The sequence below is a fragment of the Octopus bimaculoides genome, chromosome 20 (assembly GCF_046866305.1).
Source record: "Octopus bimaculoides isolate indiv1 chromosome 20, ASM4686630v1, whole genome shotgun sequence".
Classification (NCBI taxonomy): Eukaryota; Metazoa; Mollusca; class Cephalopoda; order Octopoda; family Octopodidae; genus Octopus; species Octopus bimaculoides.
Window position 1 is genome coordinate 21856747 of NC_142947.1, and position 18661 is coordinate 21875407.

Here is an 18661-nt window from a genome sequence, read left to right on the forward strand (position 1 = left end):
AACTGAATGTAAAGTTATGAGCCCTAGTATAGTCTTTGTTTTCAGTAATGTTCTTCATCATTCCTAGTGCTCCAAATGCTACTTATTTCAATTTCAAGATCCTTGTACTTTGGCAGTTTCTCAACTTCCTTCCAGACTATGTTTTAGTCTGAAGGCATTGGGATGCCGTCAGAGTACAGAAACCTTCATCCCTGTCTTCATTAATTATATCTGGACAGGTAAAAAAAATATTTATACTACTTTAATTATTTATTTATTTTTTGTCTAAATATTTCTAAATATGTTAATTACTGAGGTGAATTTTGTCTTTTTATTATTATCATTTTGTGATCAATAAGCAAAGTACTGGTCAGAGCAGTGGACTGGTGGAATTGTTAGGATACTGGACAAGCTGTTTTGCAGTGTCTCCTACAACTATGAACAGTTCCTTTATGAATCAGTAATGGAGCCTCTAGGTAGCTACTGCATATCTTAGTAATAGTAGTCAAATTTCCCTCATAACTTAAAAGTTTAAGACATTGGATATTGTAGTCAGTCCTAGATATACTGTGTCTCAATAAAAAAAACTAGATTGTCACAGAACAGTTTTGGTCACAGAGCTCTACTGGATCAGGATAACAGCAATCAACAACTTTGCCAGAAGAGGAAATCATCACCACTACCCTCACTGCACGTATTAGTATCATCAACACCACTACTTCAGTTAAAAAAAATCATAAAAATAAACAATCATCATTACTCTCATCACTGCTAATGTCACCATCGCTACCATCATCAGCACCATCACACCACCACACCTGCTTGGCAACATTGACATCAGTTAACACTTATGCCTTCATTTAAAGTGATGGAGTTGTTGGTGGTGATGATGAGGAAGAGGACTGTGATGATGCTGATGAAGACTAATGATGATGATGATGATGATGATGACGGTTATGATTGAGTGCAACAAAATAGTTTTATGATTGGTTATCTTCTCTAATATTTATGGTTCCGATTAATCTTTATTTTTTGTTTTTTCTTTCCCTATATGTGGCCTTGATTATTTTTATCATGGCTTCATGTTATCTAAGTGGTGTGTGCATCTCATTTGCACACACACACACACACACACACACACACACACACACACACTACTGCACTTTAGCATATAAAGCTTCTTTCTTTTTCTCTTACCTCTTTCTTTCATTTTCTCTTTTTCTTTGTTTCATTCCGTTCGCACTTGCACACACTTGCAGACTTCGCATTGCATGCACATGCATATGTCTGTGTTTGTGTAGTTAAGTGGAAGTTGACATAATATAATGGTTTCAAATTTTGGCACAAAATTTGGAATTTCAAGGGGAGGTGGTGGTGGTGGTGGTGGTGGTGAAGTTGACTACATTGACCACAGTTTTCAACTGGTACTTATTTTATCAACCTCAGCAGAATTTGAACTCAGAACATAAAGAAATGCTGTTAAGCATTTTGTTTAACCCACTAACAATTCTACAGACTCACCGTTTTAAGTTAACATAATACAATGACACAATGTGAAGCATGTTAATGTTATTCCACCCCTACTTCGCTTCTATCTTTTATTTTTTAATTGTTTCATCCACTTGACTGTGGCCATGCTGGAGCACTGCCTTGAAGTGTTTTAGTTGAACAAATTGACCCTAAGCCTTTTTTTTTAAAACTTAATGCTTATTCTATTGGTGTGTTTTGCTGAACTGCTAAGTCATGGGGACGTAAACACACCAACACCGGTTGTCAAGCAGTGGTCAGAGGATAAAGTCAGGCACAAGATACACATGCATAGATAGAAATATAACACACACACACACACACACACACACACACACATACACACACACACACACACACACAATGGGTTTCTTTCAGTTTCGGTCTCCCAAATCCACTCATAAGGCTCTGGTCAGCCTGAGGCTATAGTAGAAGACATTTTTGCCCAAGGTGTCACGCAATGGGAGTGAACCTAGAACAATGTAGTTAGGAAGCAAGCATCTTACCACACAACCTGCAGAAAATGTCCCTCGTTAATTTCATCATCACCTGTTTTTATTTGGTGTGTGCGTGTGTTTGAGGGACGGGAGACAAAATGGAGGGGGGTTACTATTTTTTTCTGTTATTTTGTCTGAAGAAGATGAGACAGGTTTTAATGTTCTCTTAAGCAAAAAATATTTTTTTAGTTTTCTTATATGCCTGTGTATTTCCAGAGTACTGGAGGCGCAATGGCCCAGTGGTTAGGGCAGCGGTCATAGGATCGCAGTTTCGATTCCCAGACCGGGCGTTGTGATGTTTATTGAGTGAAAACACCTAAAGCTTCATGAGGCTCCAGCAGGGGATGGTGGCGAACCCTGCTGTACTCTTCCACCACAACTTTCTCTCACTCTTACTTCCTGTTTCTGTTGTGCCTGTAATTCAAAGGACTAGCCTTGTCACACTCTGTGTCACGCTGAATCTCCCCGAGAACTACGTTAAGAGTACACGTGTCTGTGGAGTGCTCAGCCACTTGCACGTTAATTTCATGAGCAGGCTGTTCCGTTGATTGGATCAACTGGAACCCTCGACGTCGTAAGTGACGGAGTGCCAACAACAACAACAAACAACAACATTTCCAGAGTGAATTCATATGGATAACCAGGCATGGTTAGTACAGTGAATATTGAACTTTGCAATAGTTGTGAGAGCGGAATATTATTTTGTTTGCTGTGTAAGGAAGCAGTTCATTTTCTAAAACCTGAGAGAGAGAGAGATTTCTTTATACATAGAACTAATATTCCATATCTTTTGGAGCTTTATACATATATGAAGTATGGCACCCACAAAATATGCAGAAAATAAAGAGGGCATCTCCAACATTCATTTACCTGATAAAGATAACAGCCAGATATGCCTCAACTTGCATCACCATCTTACAAATGAGACATTTCAGATAATCCTTGGTATATTATATAAGAAAATAAAGGAAGGATGGTTAAAAAACAATTAGCTTTGTTCATTGGTTTACTGGATTACAGCTGAGTTGGGGTTAAATGACAACAAATACGATACTCAAAACTAACTATTATAACTATAGTGAGCCAACAAAGCAGTCTTTGTGTGGTTTCTTAACCTGCTAGAAATTGCAGGCAATTCTTTCCCCAATTTTAACAACTTGAAAAAATAAAGTATCAGATAATGTAGATAGTAGACGGCGGTGGTGGTTGGAACATTTTTGATCATAGAATGCTCTATTAGGACTCCCCTGCATCTAAATACAAACAAGATAGAGATATACATATACAGGCTTGTGCATCTTTCTATTTGATTGGCAGATTTTCAGTCACCAATAGTTTATTGTCGTTAGTCAATTATCATGTTGTCTCCCTCATCTGTTGCTTCTACTCCTACAACAATGACCACTGTTCTCCTGAATATGATAACTGTACTGTATACACCACCACCACCACTCCCTCCTTCATGGAACACTTAATTGTGCCTCATCGTCCCCGAACACCTACTGTCTCTTGTAATCATAGACACCAAGACTACACAGCCCCTGCAATTTATAATTCTTTGTATCTCTGTCTCTGACATTACATCTCTTTTTATTTGTAGCTCCCCTTCATCACTTCTCTCATCCTCTCTATCTCTTTCAAACACTTCCCTTCTCTCTCTTTCTCTCTCTCTCTCATTCACACACATACACATAAAGAAAAACTAGAATACAGTCCTTCCAATAACTTCCACATCTTCACAGTTATATAAATATTTAACAACATAATTATAACATAATTATACAGAACATGAGAATTACATTTTCAAGAATATTTTTGAAATATGAAATCCCAATCATAGGCGCGTGCGTGCACACAAACACACACACACACACAGTTGAAATTTACAGAAAACAAAAGATAAAGACAGGTGTAGGAACAACAAGCAGGTGTATTAGTTTAATGCTCGGAAAAATGGAAAAGGATTAAGAGTTAAAAAATGGAAGAAGAATGAAAAAAAAATGGTGAGAGAAAGAATGTGATGCACACACATTTACATTATAAGAATTTAGAAAATTTCAGAGATAGGAAGTAACTTTTTTTTTTTTTATAGGTGAGCTCAAAGTAAATAAAGCTATCAGTTACAGCATATAGAATATTGGTTAAAATATTGTACATGTTATGATTTATAGTTTTATCCACTTTGGCTTCCACTATTGAAAATTGTATGCATGTGCACACACACACACACACACACACATGAAATGGTAAAAACAATGCACAGAGTTAGATAAATGAAAAATACAGGACTGGAAAAGGATGGAAAATATAAAGTGAAAGACAAATGAAGAGGTGTGCAAATATGCTAGTGGAAAAAGCAAGAGAGAACCTAGCATCTCAATTGATATACTTTATCAAAGAGAAGCAAAGTATTAAGAGAGCAAGTGAAAAATAAAAACAATATGTGATACATAATTTATGATGTCTGTTTACAAGGCAGGTTTCGTGTAAAATGGAAGTTAGGTAGTGGGATAGGAAGACTGGGAATAGAAACTCAATCTGAGTGGCAGTGGGTGTAGGTGGAGAGGGAGGAGTGAAGAGAGAAAAAGAGAGAGTGAATAAGTGGAGAGAGAGAGAGGAGATGGGAAGAGGTCAGTAACAAGGGAGGTAAAGGATTAGTAAGGGAGGGAATGTGAGATTAGGAGTGGGATACTCATGATACTAGTGTTTGTGCGTAGTGAAGTGTAGTTAATTTTTAAATGTGCAATGTTTTTATTGTGTAGGAAATAAAGATCATTTGCTGTGTATCAAGGAATATGAAGTACTTGTATCTAGATATGCAAGTCATTGTTACAATACATTATGTCCAGCTAAGTATGTAAATGCACATGCATACAAGTATCCACTAAGAAAATTTGTGTTGAGGAGCAAAAATACCTAAAATTTTGGGCATTTACTCTTCTTCAAAGCTAAATAAAGACTACATAGAAGTGTTGTTTGCCTTGGTCACAGAAATGTGAATGAAACATTCTGTAAGATTGTGGAAAAAGCCTGTGATAGTTGGTGTGAGTAGCATGTGAGGTAAAGAATTGGGAAGGAAGTAAAGAGTATGAAAGAGTTACTAGAGGAGGAGGCCAAAGTTTGTAAGAAACTGAAGATCAATTGAAATAGGAGATAGGTGATGAGGGCCAAGTCAAATGAGGTGAAAATTAGTATCAAGAGCATAGGGCAAAGAAAAGAGAGGGGTAAAGGTACACGCACAATAACATAGACGTAGGAGGATTAGGAGAAAGGGAATGATAGAGGAAATGGACAGTGTGTTGAGAATGTAAAGAATTAAGAGGCAGTAAGGACTGATCATAATTGTAAAGAAAATGTGCATGTGTGTACATGTTTTTTCAAATGTTGTAAACAAAGTTTGTAAAGGAAGTGGGAAAGAGTACTCAATACATGGTGCTAAGTTTAAACTAAATTCTTTTTCTCATCATCTGCATAATTTGACATCTGTATTCCATGCTGACATAGGCTGGACAGTTTGACAGGATTTTACAAATCCAAGGACACCTTTGTGCTCCAATGTCTGCTTAGGCATGGTTTCTCTGGCTGGATGATCTTCCTAACACTTTATAGCATGTGCTGAGTGCTTTTTTCAGGGTACCAGTACTACTGAGATCACCGTGCAGCTTGCCAGACTAAAAATCTCCTTTGGCTGAGTGGGGCTACAACAAGGTGTTAGTTCTATGATAGGAAATGAGAAGTATTAAAGTATGAGAGAAGGAACTAGAACGGAACAGGTTTCTTGTTGTTGAGGGGCTATATTGTTACAAGCATCATAGAAGATAAGATGGGAATGATCTGGGTGAAGCTGGAAAAAGATAAAAATAGTGGTGAGGTTTCAGGAGGACCCTCAAGAAACAAGGTGAGTTGAAGTGAATGGGAACAGAATAAGGAATGTGGGTGGGTAGGGGTTGCAAGAATATGGGAGAGTGATAGATGGTTAGGGATGGGAAATAGGTGCAGGGGTGAAAATATGATGGAGAATCAGTGTAGAGACTGGATAGAGTTGAAGAGTGGATGTAGTGAATGAATAGTGGATAAGGGGTGGTAGGGATGATACAGATAGGTTAAGGGAGAGCGAGTGAGCTGGGTAGGTTGCAAGAGTATGAAGGGAGAAGCAGGCATAGCGTATAGAAAGAGTGAGAGATGTATGGAGGAGAGATAATGTAGTGGCTCTGGAGGGTCATCAGTACTTGAATTTTAGATTATAGCAATTGTTCTGGTGACTCATTCTGTGTTTTAAGATGGTTTTATATACATTCAAGTGAACTTATTCCCCTGTGTGTGTATTGTTTTTATTGATTATTTATTATGTATTATCGTATTTGAGTGTTATCTTCTAGATTATCATCATTTTGTCACTTTTCATTAGTCAGTTCATCAATTGGTTGATTCTGTTATTATATTTGGTTTCTCTCATTCACTTTTGTGGGTTAATTTGTTGGTCATTTTGTTGGGGTCTACATGGACTCTAGCTGTTTATCTGATGCTGTTAAATGTTATCCTTTGATATGCTGTTTTTTTTTGTTTGTTTTATTTAGTCATCTAAATTGTCATTTGTCTTCATTGGTTAATTTGTTGCTCACCAAGTAGTTTATTTGGTTGATTCACTTTATTGTACCCTGTTACTCTAATTTATTATTCTGTTAAGTTTTGCATTATCACTGCAAGTGTCCCATCCGATGTCATTAAATTTTATTCTGCTATGCTGGTTTTCATTTCATTTGTTTCCTTGAAGTTGTTCTGATTTATATTGTCGATGCTGAGAGTGTAATTAAATGATATTTTGTGGTATATTGTTATTTTCTCCTTACAGTTCATTGGGTGTTGAGTTTTGGGGTCTGTGCAATATTCTGTTTTTCATTCCGTTGATTATCATTGTGTCTCTTCTGCTAGTGAGCCTTCAGATATTGAGTCTGTTTGAAATTTATTCCACTTCTTAAAAAAGAATTTGTTTTGGTGTCTGCAATGTGATTTTATTTCATTCCTTCTGTTAAACAAATATATCTGTGGTGTAATTATATTTTAGTCTACTGGGATGCCCAGGGGGGAAAATATTGAAGCTATTTACATAAAGGGAGGCTCTATTATTGTCTAGTTTATATCTTCATTTCTCCCCTTTATGTACCAAATTTTGCTTCAATTAAGATGTTGCTTTGCTTCTGTATTTATTGCAAGGGAAAGGCATGTATGGTGTGTATCCAACTTTGAACGTTCTGCTTATGCTTCAATAATAATTTCTTTTATCAGTGTTTCTCCAATATCCACTTAACTATCACATACACATGATGGACTTTAGTTTCTACTTAGCAATTGCAATCAGAAGGCTTTAGTTAGCACAAAGCAATAATACAAGACACTTGCCCAAGATACTGTGCAGTGGGGAATCCAAAATTGCAGTTAGGATGCAAACTCCCTAAACACATACTCACGGCTGCACCTTAAATAACTTCTGTTTGACCCATGCTTATTATTGTTATTAAAGCTGCAAGCTGACAGAATCTTTAGCATGCTGGCCAAAATGTATAGTGGCATTTCGTCTGTTTATGTTCTTAGTTCAAATTCCGCCAAGGTTGACTTTGCCTTTCATCTTTTTGGGGTTGATAAATTAAGTACCAGTGAAATACTGGGTCGATGTAATCAACTAGTGCCCTCCCCAAAATTCCAGGCCTTGTGCCTTTAGTTGAAAAGATTATTATTATTATTATTATTATTATTATTATTATTATTATTATTATTATGGTGGCAAACTGGCAGAATCGTTAGCATGCCGGGCAAAATACTTAGTGGCATTTCATCCGTCTTTATATTCTGAATCCAAATTCTACCAAGGTCAACTTTGCCTTTCATCCTTTCAGGGTTGATGAAATAAGTACCAGTGAAACACTGGGGTCAATGTAATTGACTTATCCCCTCCCACAAAATTTCAGGCTTTGTGCCTATTGCAGTGAGGATTATTACTATTATTATTATTTCCACTTTGCTGAACCTCTGTATTGAAAAGCCTACGCAGAGACTATTGCAAAGATTTGAAAAGGTGTTATTATTATTTAATGTCAGTTGAAGTCTGAAAAGAGCTTTGAGCAATGATTTTCTAGCAATGACCATTGTATCTTTCTATTCAGATATAATGCTTGTAAAACTGTGTTATTCAATGTGTTCATCCATTTTTTTTTTTTAAGATTGCATTGTTCGAGTCGGCAATATGGCTGCTATTTCTAGCAAGTTGAATGGCCTGTCTCTCTCATTAGATTGTTATGGTTGTTATAATGATTGTGTTTTTTTTTCTTCTTTTTTCTTAATGGGATTTTTGATACAATCTGTCAAAAATGTTTAAGTGATTCTAAAATAATCTTTTTCATAATTGTGTTTAGTTTTATAATAAGTTTTCTAAAAGGGTGAGGAAAGGTCATTGTGGTGGGGAGGTTCACTAAAATTTAAACAGTACTCTACCAGGTCTTTCTTAAATTTTATTTTATTTCGGTGTCTCTGATGTTAATTACAATAGCTGGTATGCGCATGTGTTAAAATAGTCTGTTCGGCTAAATCTGATTTGCTGAGTGAAAGTGGTGTTTTACCTGGTTTATTTATAGAATGTACATTTTAAAGAACAGTTTGTATTCTTTTAAAATGTTATTGATTATACACCAAAATAATTTGTTCCAGAAGGGAGAGGAAGCAAGCAGTCACACCATAGATATAATTGAAACAGAGAAGATGATACTCTGAGAAAATTTTATATATATGTATATATATACACACACTTTGGTGCAGCATGGAAAGACAAAGCATGTGCTATATAACTTGTACACTGTAACAGAAATTCAATTTTAAAAGATTTGCCTCACTGCACGTGTCAAGGTACACCATCTCCACCAACCTTGGACAGGAGAAATCCTCTGTATGATAGATCAATATGTACCCAAATCTCACTGTTTTAACTCTTTGGCATTGACATTGCTTTGTTACATGTTATACTTATGTATCATTCACATTGTTTTGAATTAGGTATGCATCATCTTGTATCGAGATTTCAATGATGTGATTGTTTATTTTTAGTAAGACATCGGAGGGTAGGTGTGAAAGGCCAAATCTGGTCAGTTAGAACATAAAACAGGTAGAATATTTGAATCAGTTGTGGCCAGTTTAAGTGCTAAGGAGTTAAATAAGGAAAGAGTATATTGGATAATGTTGTCCAAGAATTACTCCTGGAAAGGTAGGGTGGTCACAGCTGGAATTACTTTCTTCATGAGTTTGTTTCATGAAAGTTGAGAACTGAGACCTAAAAAAACAACATATTTCCTTGAAATCCTCCATATTTTTATTTTTGCACAAAGTCTTCTTCCAAGTCAAGAAATCAAATAATCAGTCCTAAGTAACCTTGAATCTTTGAATTCTTTGAACAGAATTTTGATCAGAAGTAGTCTAGCCATGGCCATAACATTTTTTTCGAAGTATACCTAGGACAATGTTATTGAATATGTCCTTTCCTTTCTCAAGACAGTAACTTGTCATTTGAGGGGAGATTTGACTGTAAATTCTAGTAATTGAATGGCTTCTTCTTCTTCTTCTTCTTCTTCTTCTTCTTCTTCTTCTTCTTCTTTTTCTTTTTCTTTTTCTTTTTCTTCTTCTTCTTCTTCTTCTTCTTCTTCTTCTTCTTCTTCTTCTTCTTCTTCTTCTTCTTCTTCTTCTTCTTCTTCTTCACACCATACTAATTCATTCCACTTTGTAAACGTTTTGTTCTTACTATTCATTGACACAGACCACATCAATAGTTTCTTCACATCATACTGTCTCCCTGTCATCTAATGTGTGTTTTGGATTCTTCACTGTGTTGGTTTGTTTGTTTTTGATAAGAAAGCTATAATCGATGTTTGTTATTTGTCATTGTTGGAGTTCCATATTTTGCCTGAATCTAAAGTTTCTCTTGATATTTCTTGTTCTTAACATTGATACTTACATTGATACTTATCTTAACATGATAATTACCAAAATACAAATGACCATCTATTTGTTCTCCCCTTGTGAAACTTCCATCCCATTAATCCACTCTTTGTACCCTCTCTTATGTCCACCTTGTACCTTTAGATGTTCAGGCATCCCATCGCCACCATCTGTATCTTCTTTCCAGCTACTCCTGCTCACCCTTGTATAATGTGAGTAAGCCTTGTATCTCCACCATAGCAAGACACCTGGACTTGTCCCTCTAGCACACTTTAGCCTCTCAACATCTGGCTTTGAACTATTGTTCCCCCTCCCCTTGCTCAAATACTTCCCTTCCATTTAGTTGGAGGGGAGTCTTCAACTTTCCTTCTTTGTGTTCCCTCTTTTTTTTATTTTGTCATGCTTGCTATGTGGTAACCTCACTAGAGTCAGTTGCATGAGAAAAAAACAAAACAAAACAAAAACCCCAGTACACTCTGTAAAGGGGTTGATATTAGAAAGGGCTTCCGGATGTAAAAAACCATGTCAAAGCTGACATTGGAACTTGATGCAGCCCTGCCTCCACCAGATCCTACCAAACTATTCAACCTATACCAGTATGGAAAACGGATGTTAAACGGTGATGATGATGACTCATGTATAAGTCATACTCCATATTTTGCACAGAAAAGTATGTAAACACTTTTATAATAGATATCTACATGATAGATGAGTCAACAAAACTAAGAGAGCTTTTCTAGTTATGATACATGTCTACTATTATTAGTGGAGTTAGACAAATAAAGTTCACAAAATGTGGCTGTGTGGTTAAGAATCTTGCTTACCATGTCTTGGTTTTAGTCCCAATGTGTTGCACCTTGGGCAAGTGACTTCCACTTTAGCCATGGGCTGACTAAAGCCTTATGAGTGGATTTGGTAAATAGAAACTGAGAGAAGTTTATTGTGTGTGTGTGTGTGTGTGTGTGTGTGTGTGTGTGTGTGTGTGTGTGTGTGTGTGTTTGTTTGCCACCACTGTTTGACTATTGATGTTGGTTTGTTTATGTCCCCATAACTAAGGAGGCTAGAAATACATATTACATAACCCAAAAGTATATTATGATATCATAGAAGTCAGGAAATCATTTTTATGGTTAAATAAAATTGTGAAATTATGAATTATCTTCTTTCACTTGTTTCAGTCACTGGACTGTAGCTATGCTGGGGCACCATCTTGAAGGAGTAAGTCAGCTAAATTACCCCCAGTCCTATTTTTTTCTTGTTTTAAGGTCTGGTACTTATTCTATCAATCTCATTTTACCGAATAGCTAAATTAGTGGGATGTAAACAAACCAACACCTACTGTCAAGCAGTGGTGGGGACTAATGCAAACATAAAAACACACACACACGCACCTTAACTTATGACCGAGTTCTGTCCTGACTGACAGGTTGTAAGTTGATCTGGTCGTCTGTCGGATTTATATTTTTCGATGTTATTTTCATTCAAATGCAACTGATGCTTGAAAGTGATTGGGTGAGAGACAGTGGCAGGCAGTGGATTCCTGGGTCTAAGGAAGGCCTGCGTTGCCAGATACTGCCATAGTTATTATACGTGCAGCTGCCCAACATCCAAAAACTGATTTTTTATTTATTTTTTATTTATTTTCTGTGGTCATAAGTCACATAGGTTGTAAGTTGAGAATGTGTGTGTGTGTGTGTGTGTGTGTGTGTGTATATATATATATATATCACTATCATCATTTAATGTCCGTTTTCCAAGCTGGCATGGATTGGATGGTTTGACTGAAAACTGGTAAGCTGGGGAGCTGCATCAGGTCCAATCTGATTTGGCATGGTTTCTACAACTGGATGCCCTTCCTGATACTAACCAGCCCTGAGAGTGTAGTGGGTGCTTCTTATGTGCCACTTATGAAACACCAGTATTGGCCATGACTATGATCTCACTTAGATAGATGGATGGATGGACGGACAGACGGACACAAAATTGGGTTCTTTCGGTTTCTGTCTACCAAATCCACTTTGGCCAGCCCAGAGCTATAGCAGAAGACACTTTCACATGGTGCTGTGCAGTGGGACTGAATCCAGGACCCTGTGGTTGGAAAGGAAACTTTTTACCACACAGCCACTCTTTATAAAAAAAGATTATGATGCACATCTTAAAATCCAGTTGAAAGCCATCAAATTCAGATTTGTCATCAGTGTCCTCTCATTTCTGTTGTTCATATTTCATCTCTATCCTATGATTCTATGTTTCATCTCTCTGTCCTTTGTCATCTTGGGAATATGTACCTAAATAGTCATCTTTTGTTCAATTCATGTCATTTTATATTCCTCTCTCTAGGAAATTCTTTTTCACCATCTCAGCTGGAATATAATTTCAGCTATTCTTCACTCATTATGTTACAAGAGACAAGTTTAGCTTCATAGAGTTATCACTTTTGGTCAGTTCCTTATGGTTTAAAGACATCCAAATCATCTACATCAGACATGTCTTATTCTTCGATGGCTTACTGGGTGCCTCACTCAAATTTTGTATGTAAGATGTGAGTCTGGCTGGTGTCATAGCTTATTCAAGAGACCAGACCATGAATATTTTTTCCTAGTTTAGTGTACTGTAATTTATTCAGTGTGGCTGCACCCATATGAAATATGCACTCACAGGGCTTAGTATTTATAGTAATGGTTGGGACAAAGACAAAGTCATGCACAAAAAAATGTGATTTACATATGAGTAAATAAGGTAATTATGTATTTATAAATTACTGTTTCTTAATTCAATGTGTTGGTCTTATATCTTTGGATTTTCCCTTAACACATTTTCATTATTCTTTTTGCTTTTTGTTTTGCAACAGGTGACAAGTTTCGGATGGTGATAGCTACAACTTTACGTGAAGATGGCTATCCTGATGATGGGGAATATTCCCCTGTTGATAGTGGCCCAACCCGAGCAGACAGCTTTGAATATGTTATGTATGGAAAGGTTTATAAATTGGAAGGCGATGACAGCGGTGCTGACTCTGGAAGACTGTGAGTAAACATACTTTTATTACTGATTTTTGTTTGAAAAACTCTCATGGTGTATCTAATTAAGCTAGCTTTTAAACTGACATGATCAATACTGTGTATTGCAACACCAGCTTGTGGTTGGTAGATTCATTCCTACTGTTGACTGTCTACAAATGTGTACCTCGGTCTATCCTGTTGTGGTGGGGTGGGGGCGTGATAAAGTATTATTTCTTTCAGGAATAAATATGGATGCAGACATGGCTGCATGGTAAAGAAGTACACTTCACAACCAGAAGGTTTTAGGTTCAGTCCACTACTCAGCGTCTTGGGTAGGTGTCTTCTGTCTTAGCTTTGAGTTTACCAAAGCCTTGTGAATGAAATTTGATTGGCAGGAACAGTGCAGAAAGAGGTTGTTGCAGTTCTTGGTTAGCAGACTTAATCAGTTTGTCTTCAGCCAAATTCAGTCTGTTGCAAGAATTCAGGGACAGATTTCTGGTCTGAGCATATCTTCTCTTCCACTAGATTTTGGAGGCCCTGAAAAGGGCTATAAGTGCTGCTGTTACTCCTCTGAATAAACCATTAAAAAAGTAAAAAAAAAGATTGATGTTCTCCCCAGAAGCAGATTCTTCTCTTTTTTATTTCTTTAATTTTTGGTCATAGGTTTTCAGAAAATGACCCCAGTACTTTTGTTGACCTTGGAAAGATGAAAGATAGAGTTGACTTCAGTGAGATTTGAACTTATAACATAAAAAGTAATGGTTCTTCATGTTATGAGTTCAAGTCCTGCCAAAGTCAACTTTGCCTTTCATTCTTCTAGGATACACAATATAAAATATTAGTCAAGTGCTGGGTGTGAGTTTGGGGCTCGCTTTAATTGATTCACCTCTGTATCGAAATTTCAGTTCTTGTATCTCAGTTTGAAATGTCATTATTATTTTTTTTAATATTTGTGAATCTGTGGTTAAAATACTAAAATAATTTGTCTTTTAATGTCAAAATAAGTAAATATTTGTGAATCTGAGGCTAATATTTTGAAGGCAGTGGGTGGATTAACAGAATTGATAGAGTACCAGATAAATTGCCTTGCAGCATTTAACGTGTGTGTGTATTTATATGTAGATGTGTGTATGTGTATATATATATATATATATATATATACATATAATTTAATAGCAGTTGGACTCTACTCCATCTAACCAAAAGTTTTGTTGTATTGTAGGATTAACCTATCTCATCATGTATTTAAGGAAGAGTAATAGAAGACAGGTTCATCCAACAAGCCTATGGAACTTTAAGTTATCTGGAGTGGAGTCAAACTGTTATTTAATAGAATATGTAGCTATTACCAAATGTATTGAGTGCCACTTTCTTTTGTTTGTCCACTTGTATTACACAAACCTACATACATACACATACAACGTTTACTTGTATGCAAACAAACTGAAAGAAACCTTTCCTTTATCTTTTTTTAATTAAATTATATTATATTTTTATTCTCATTTTTATGCATGAATATATATATACACCTTTTATATCAGCCTCACTTTAGTGTATATCCATAAAAGAAAATTTTAAGAAATATTTTGAACAAACACCAAACAATCTCTACCTCCACAAAACAGGAAGTTTCATATCCCTACAGACTAATCAAATTGCTTATGGAATAATGAACACCTAGGGAGAATTTGTGAACATCAAAGTACAAGAGATACAACTTTCTATATCAAGACATGCATAATTCTTGCAATGTTCAAATCCCACAAAAGTCAGCTTTGCCTGTCATCCTTTCAGGGTTGATGAAATGAAGTACCAGTCAACTGCTGGGGTTGACTATAGGTTTATCCCAAATTTTCTGCCTTGTGACTATTATAAAAAAATCATCAATTTTTCTTACGTTTTTGTTTTCTTTCCTTTCCTATATTTCCCTTTTCATTTTTTTTTTCTGAAGTTTTTTATTTTGGTTGTACAGTCTATAATTAGAGTGTTGTTAATGTTTTATTCTTTGCTGAAATAATCAAGATTCTTTATTTATTGACAACTTTAAGGTTAAAATGTCAAAAAAAAAATTTTTTTCTGTTAGCTGGTCTCTGGCCTAAAATATTGATATCTTCTCTCTGTTTAGTCCAATAATCTAAGTTTGTATGTGTGTGTGAGAGAGAGAGAGAGAGATTCTAATCTTCGACCATTTCATTACCATATTTTTAACAAAATACACTGTCTATGGATTTTCTATTAATTTTGAAAATAATTAAAAATTTGGAGGGATTTTGGAGCTAAAAGCTTTGTCATTATTAAGTGGATGTTAGTCTTTGCCAGAGCACCACCTTAAATATTGAACAAATTCATTCTAGTATTTACTTTTAAACCTGGTACATATTCTATTGGCCTCTTTTGCAAGATCACTAAGTTATGGGGATGCAAACAAACCAACACTGGTTATTGAGCAGTGATAGAGGGTACACAAAAATACACACACACACACACACACACACACACACACACACACACACACACACACACAATATGGGTTTCTTTTAGTTTCCATCTACCAAATCCACTCACAAGGCTTTGAAGACACTTACCCAAGGTGCCATGCAGTAGGACTGAACCTGAAACCAAGTGGTTGGGAAACAAGTTTCTTACCACATAGCCATACCTACTTGTAATATAAATCACCAAAAGGCTCTTAAACATAATTAGAGAAGTTTTTTTCTAATTTATAAATGGAAGCATTGAAACACAAGGTTTTGTGTCATGAATCCAGAGGCTAATCCCAGGTGGACTGGTATCAAAAAAAGTTAATGAAGTAAAATAGATACAGAATTGGATGAAATGCTTTGTGATATTTCTTCTAGCTCTTTGCATTCTGAGTTCAAATTCTGCTGGTGTTATCTATGTTTTATATTTTTCCTCGATTAATAAAGTACCAGTCAGGTACATGAAGGCAGTTTAATCAACTGACCCTTTCCCTCAAAAATGCTAGCTCTTTTTCTATATCAGAAATTATTGTTGTTGTTTGTATTCAATTATGTCTCTTTACATACTTTGCATTCAGGGTAGCTTTACCTTTATTGTTGAGGCTGCCTTTAACCCTCTTTTTTCAAGTGTTTAGAAAAAAAGAGGTATTAAGTATGGGTTATAAGACACCAGAACATACAACCCTAAACTTATAAAATATTTGATTGAAACACAGGTGTTGGAAGTGTGGTGAATTCTGATATTTTGTGAGAAGTGGTGAGTCCTGGTGTTTTATGAGGAGAGGTAGCTCCTGGTGTTTTGTGCGAAGAGGTCAGTTTTAGTGTTTTGGAAGAGTTGACTCCTGGTATTTTGTGAAGAGATTGTAAAAGAGGGTTGATTTCTCGTGTTTTGTGAGGGGAGGTGAATCCTAGTGATGTTGAGGATTTGTGATATTGAGAGGTGTATTTTGATGATGATGTACAAATTTAGTTTCTTGAATTTTATAAACTATGTTTTGCTGCTATAGATCACAAGAAGATTTCTGTCTTACTAGTTGTTTTACTTTTCTTTTGTATAAACCTCATATAAATTTGATTACAGTTTGAATAACAACCTACATATTTAGGTGACTTGACAATGACTAACTTAAATGCAAGTGTTTTACAAATTCTGACACTGTCTCCATTCAAACTCTGTCCTGTTGTACAATGTGGCATTAAATACCATCTCAACACTCTCCATCTCAACCCTGACGAAGACATTAAGAAAGGGAAACTATGTGGTCACTTAACTTACTGGAATTAGTAGCTAAATATCTCTCAAATCAACTCCCTCCCATTATCTTGAAATCGACACATATAATAATGTAATTTTACTTACCCCTACAAAGATAGGATGATCAAGGCTGGAATTTCGTTGATTATATATTACTCAGTCAGAGTGGATTTGGAGGTTAAACAACAGCAACAATCTTGGTCATTAACACTAAGTCATTGTCATGTAAAGTTGGACACATTTGGAATCTTAATGGACTCTGTTCAGACATAAAACACTCTCTTTCCTCTCTCTCTCTCTCTCTCTCTCTCTCTCTCTCTCTCTCTCTCTCTCTCTCTCTTCTCTGAGACATGCACACCCACATGCAGACACCTAATATAATACTCATGTTATATTATAGTAGACAGAATGAAATACTCTGGCAGATGTGGGTACCATAGTGTGTTTGCAGTACTACCCCTGTGTGAACACAGCTGGTGGTATCTGGTTCTGTTTGAGCAATCTCTTCTCATCATAGCCCTACAGTTCTTTCATCACACACACACACACACCTCCCCCATTTTCCACCTTTTCTTTTATCATCATTTTCTATAACCACCACCACCATCTCCATTATGGTTATGATCATACTTCCTATATCTTGCTTTCTAAATACAATGTTAACAGCAATAAAATACCAATGTCAATTACATCAACTGTGTCCACCGTTCTTGTCCTTGACAAACTAACTGACCACACATTTCCAACAAAGAACTGTGTGCACGCATGCATCATCTCACAGCCTCCCACCTCATATCTATTCATCGCATGTGCTGGAAGGGTCATGTCCTCTGTCTCCCGCTAGATCATTCTACCAGGCATTACTCTCATTTGACATAGCAGCTGCGAGCTGGAAGAGGCCTTGTGGCAGACCCTGCACCACATGGCTGGATGTGATTAAGGAAGATATCCTAAGGTTCAATGTCACCTTAGAGGATTCAGTGAGGCTGACATGGGACCACCAGCGATGGAGAGCACTGGAGGACCTGGTCAGCTCTACGCATGATGATGTCTCTGGGACCATTTACCTGGAATGACCCAGCCTCATCAAGCAAGAGCATGAAGCAATCAAAGTGATTTCAATAGTCTAACCCCTTTTTGTACTTAAATTTTTCCGTATTTTTTGTTCTAATCAGTTAATCCTTTTGGTGTCAATACTTATTGATGTTTCTTCATAACACTTTAAGGCCAAACATGTATTTCAGCTTTCAGTTGTCTTGAGATAATCTGTGAACGAAGTTTAAAGGAGTCAAAGAGGAGACTGTTTTTATGAAATAGAAAAAGAAGTGTTATTTAAAATTCTACCAAAGCAGAAGATATAACCTAGATTCAATACACGTATAGGTCCAGACATGATTGTGTGGTAAGAAGCTTGCTTCCCCAGCCACATGGTTCTGGTTTCAGTCCCGCTCTGCGGTATCTTGGGCAAGTGTCTTCTACTACAGCTTTGGTCTGACCAAAGCTATGTGAGTGGATTTGGTAGATAGAAACTGAAAAGAAGTTCATCGTGTTTGTGTGTGTGTCTGTCTATCCGTCCGTGTCCCACATCACTGCTTGATGACCGGTGTTGGTGCGTTTACATCCCTGTAACTGAGTGTTTAGCAAAAGAGACTGATAGAATAAGTACCAGTCATCCAACCAGTCATAAATATTCTTCAAGGCATTGCCGCAGTCTAATGACTGAAACTAGTAAAAGAAAGATCGGAAACAGGGACAACTGACGAAGGGGTATACTCTTTATGTTGCATGTCTCATTTCTCTGTTTGTTTGTTTTTTCGTTGTTTGAAAAAAAGTTTGTTTTCTATGTTTTTGTTTCTCATTGTGATCAACGTTTTTTTGATATCCTGTACCAATATATGCATGTATATATATATATATGTAGGTATGTACATATATGTATGG

At 36.3% G+C, this 18661-nt stretch overlaps 1 protein-coding gene across 1 annotated transcript in view; it reads left to right on the plus strand.

The window, feature by feature from the left end:
- The window catches only part of LOC106867543 (DNA-directed RNA polymerases I, II, and III subunit RPABC3), a 182208-nt gene that overhangs the window by 102491 nt on the left and 61056 nt on the right, over positions 1-18661 (plus strand). The window contains exon 2 of the mRNA XM_089338214.1: positions 12835-13009. Within this exon, the coding sequence (XP_089194340.1) occupies positions 12835-13009 (175 nt within the window). The remainder of the gene's footprint in view (positions 1-12834; positions 13010-18661) is intronic.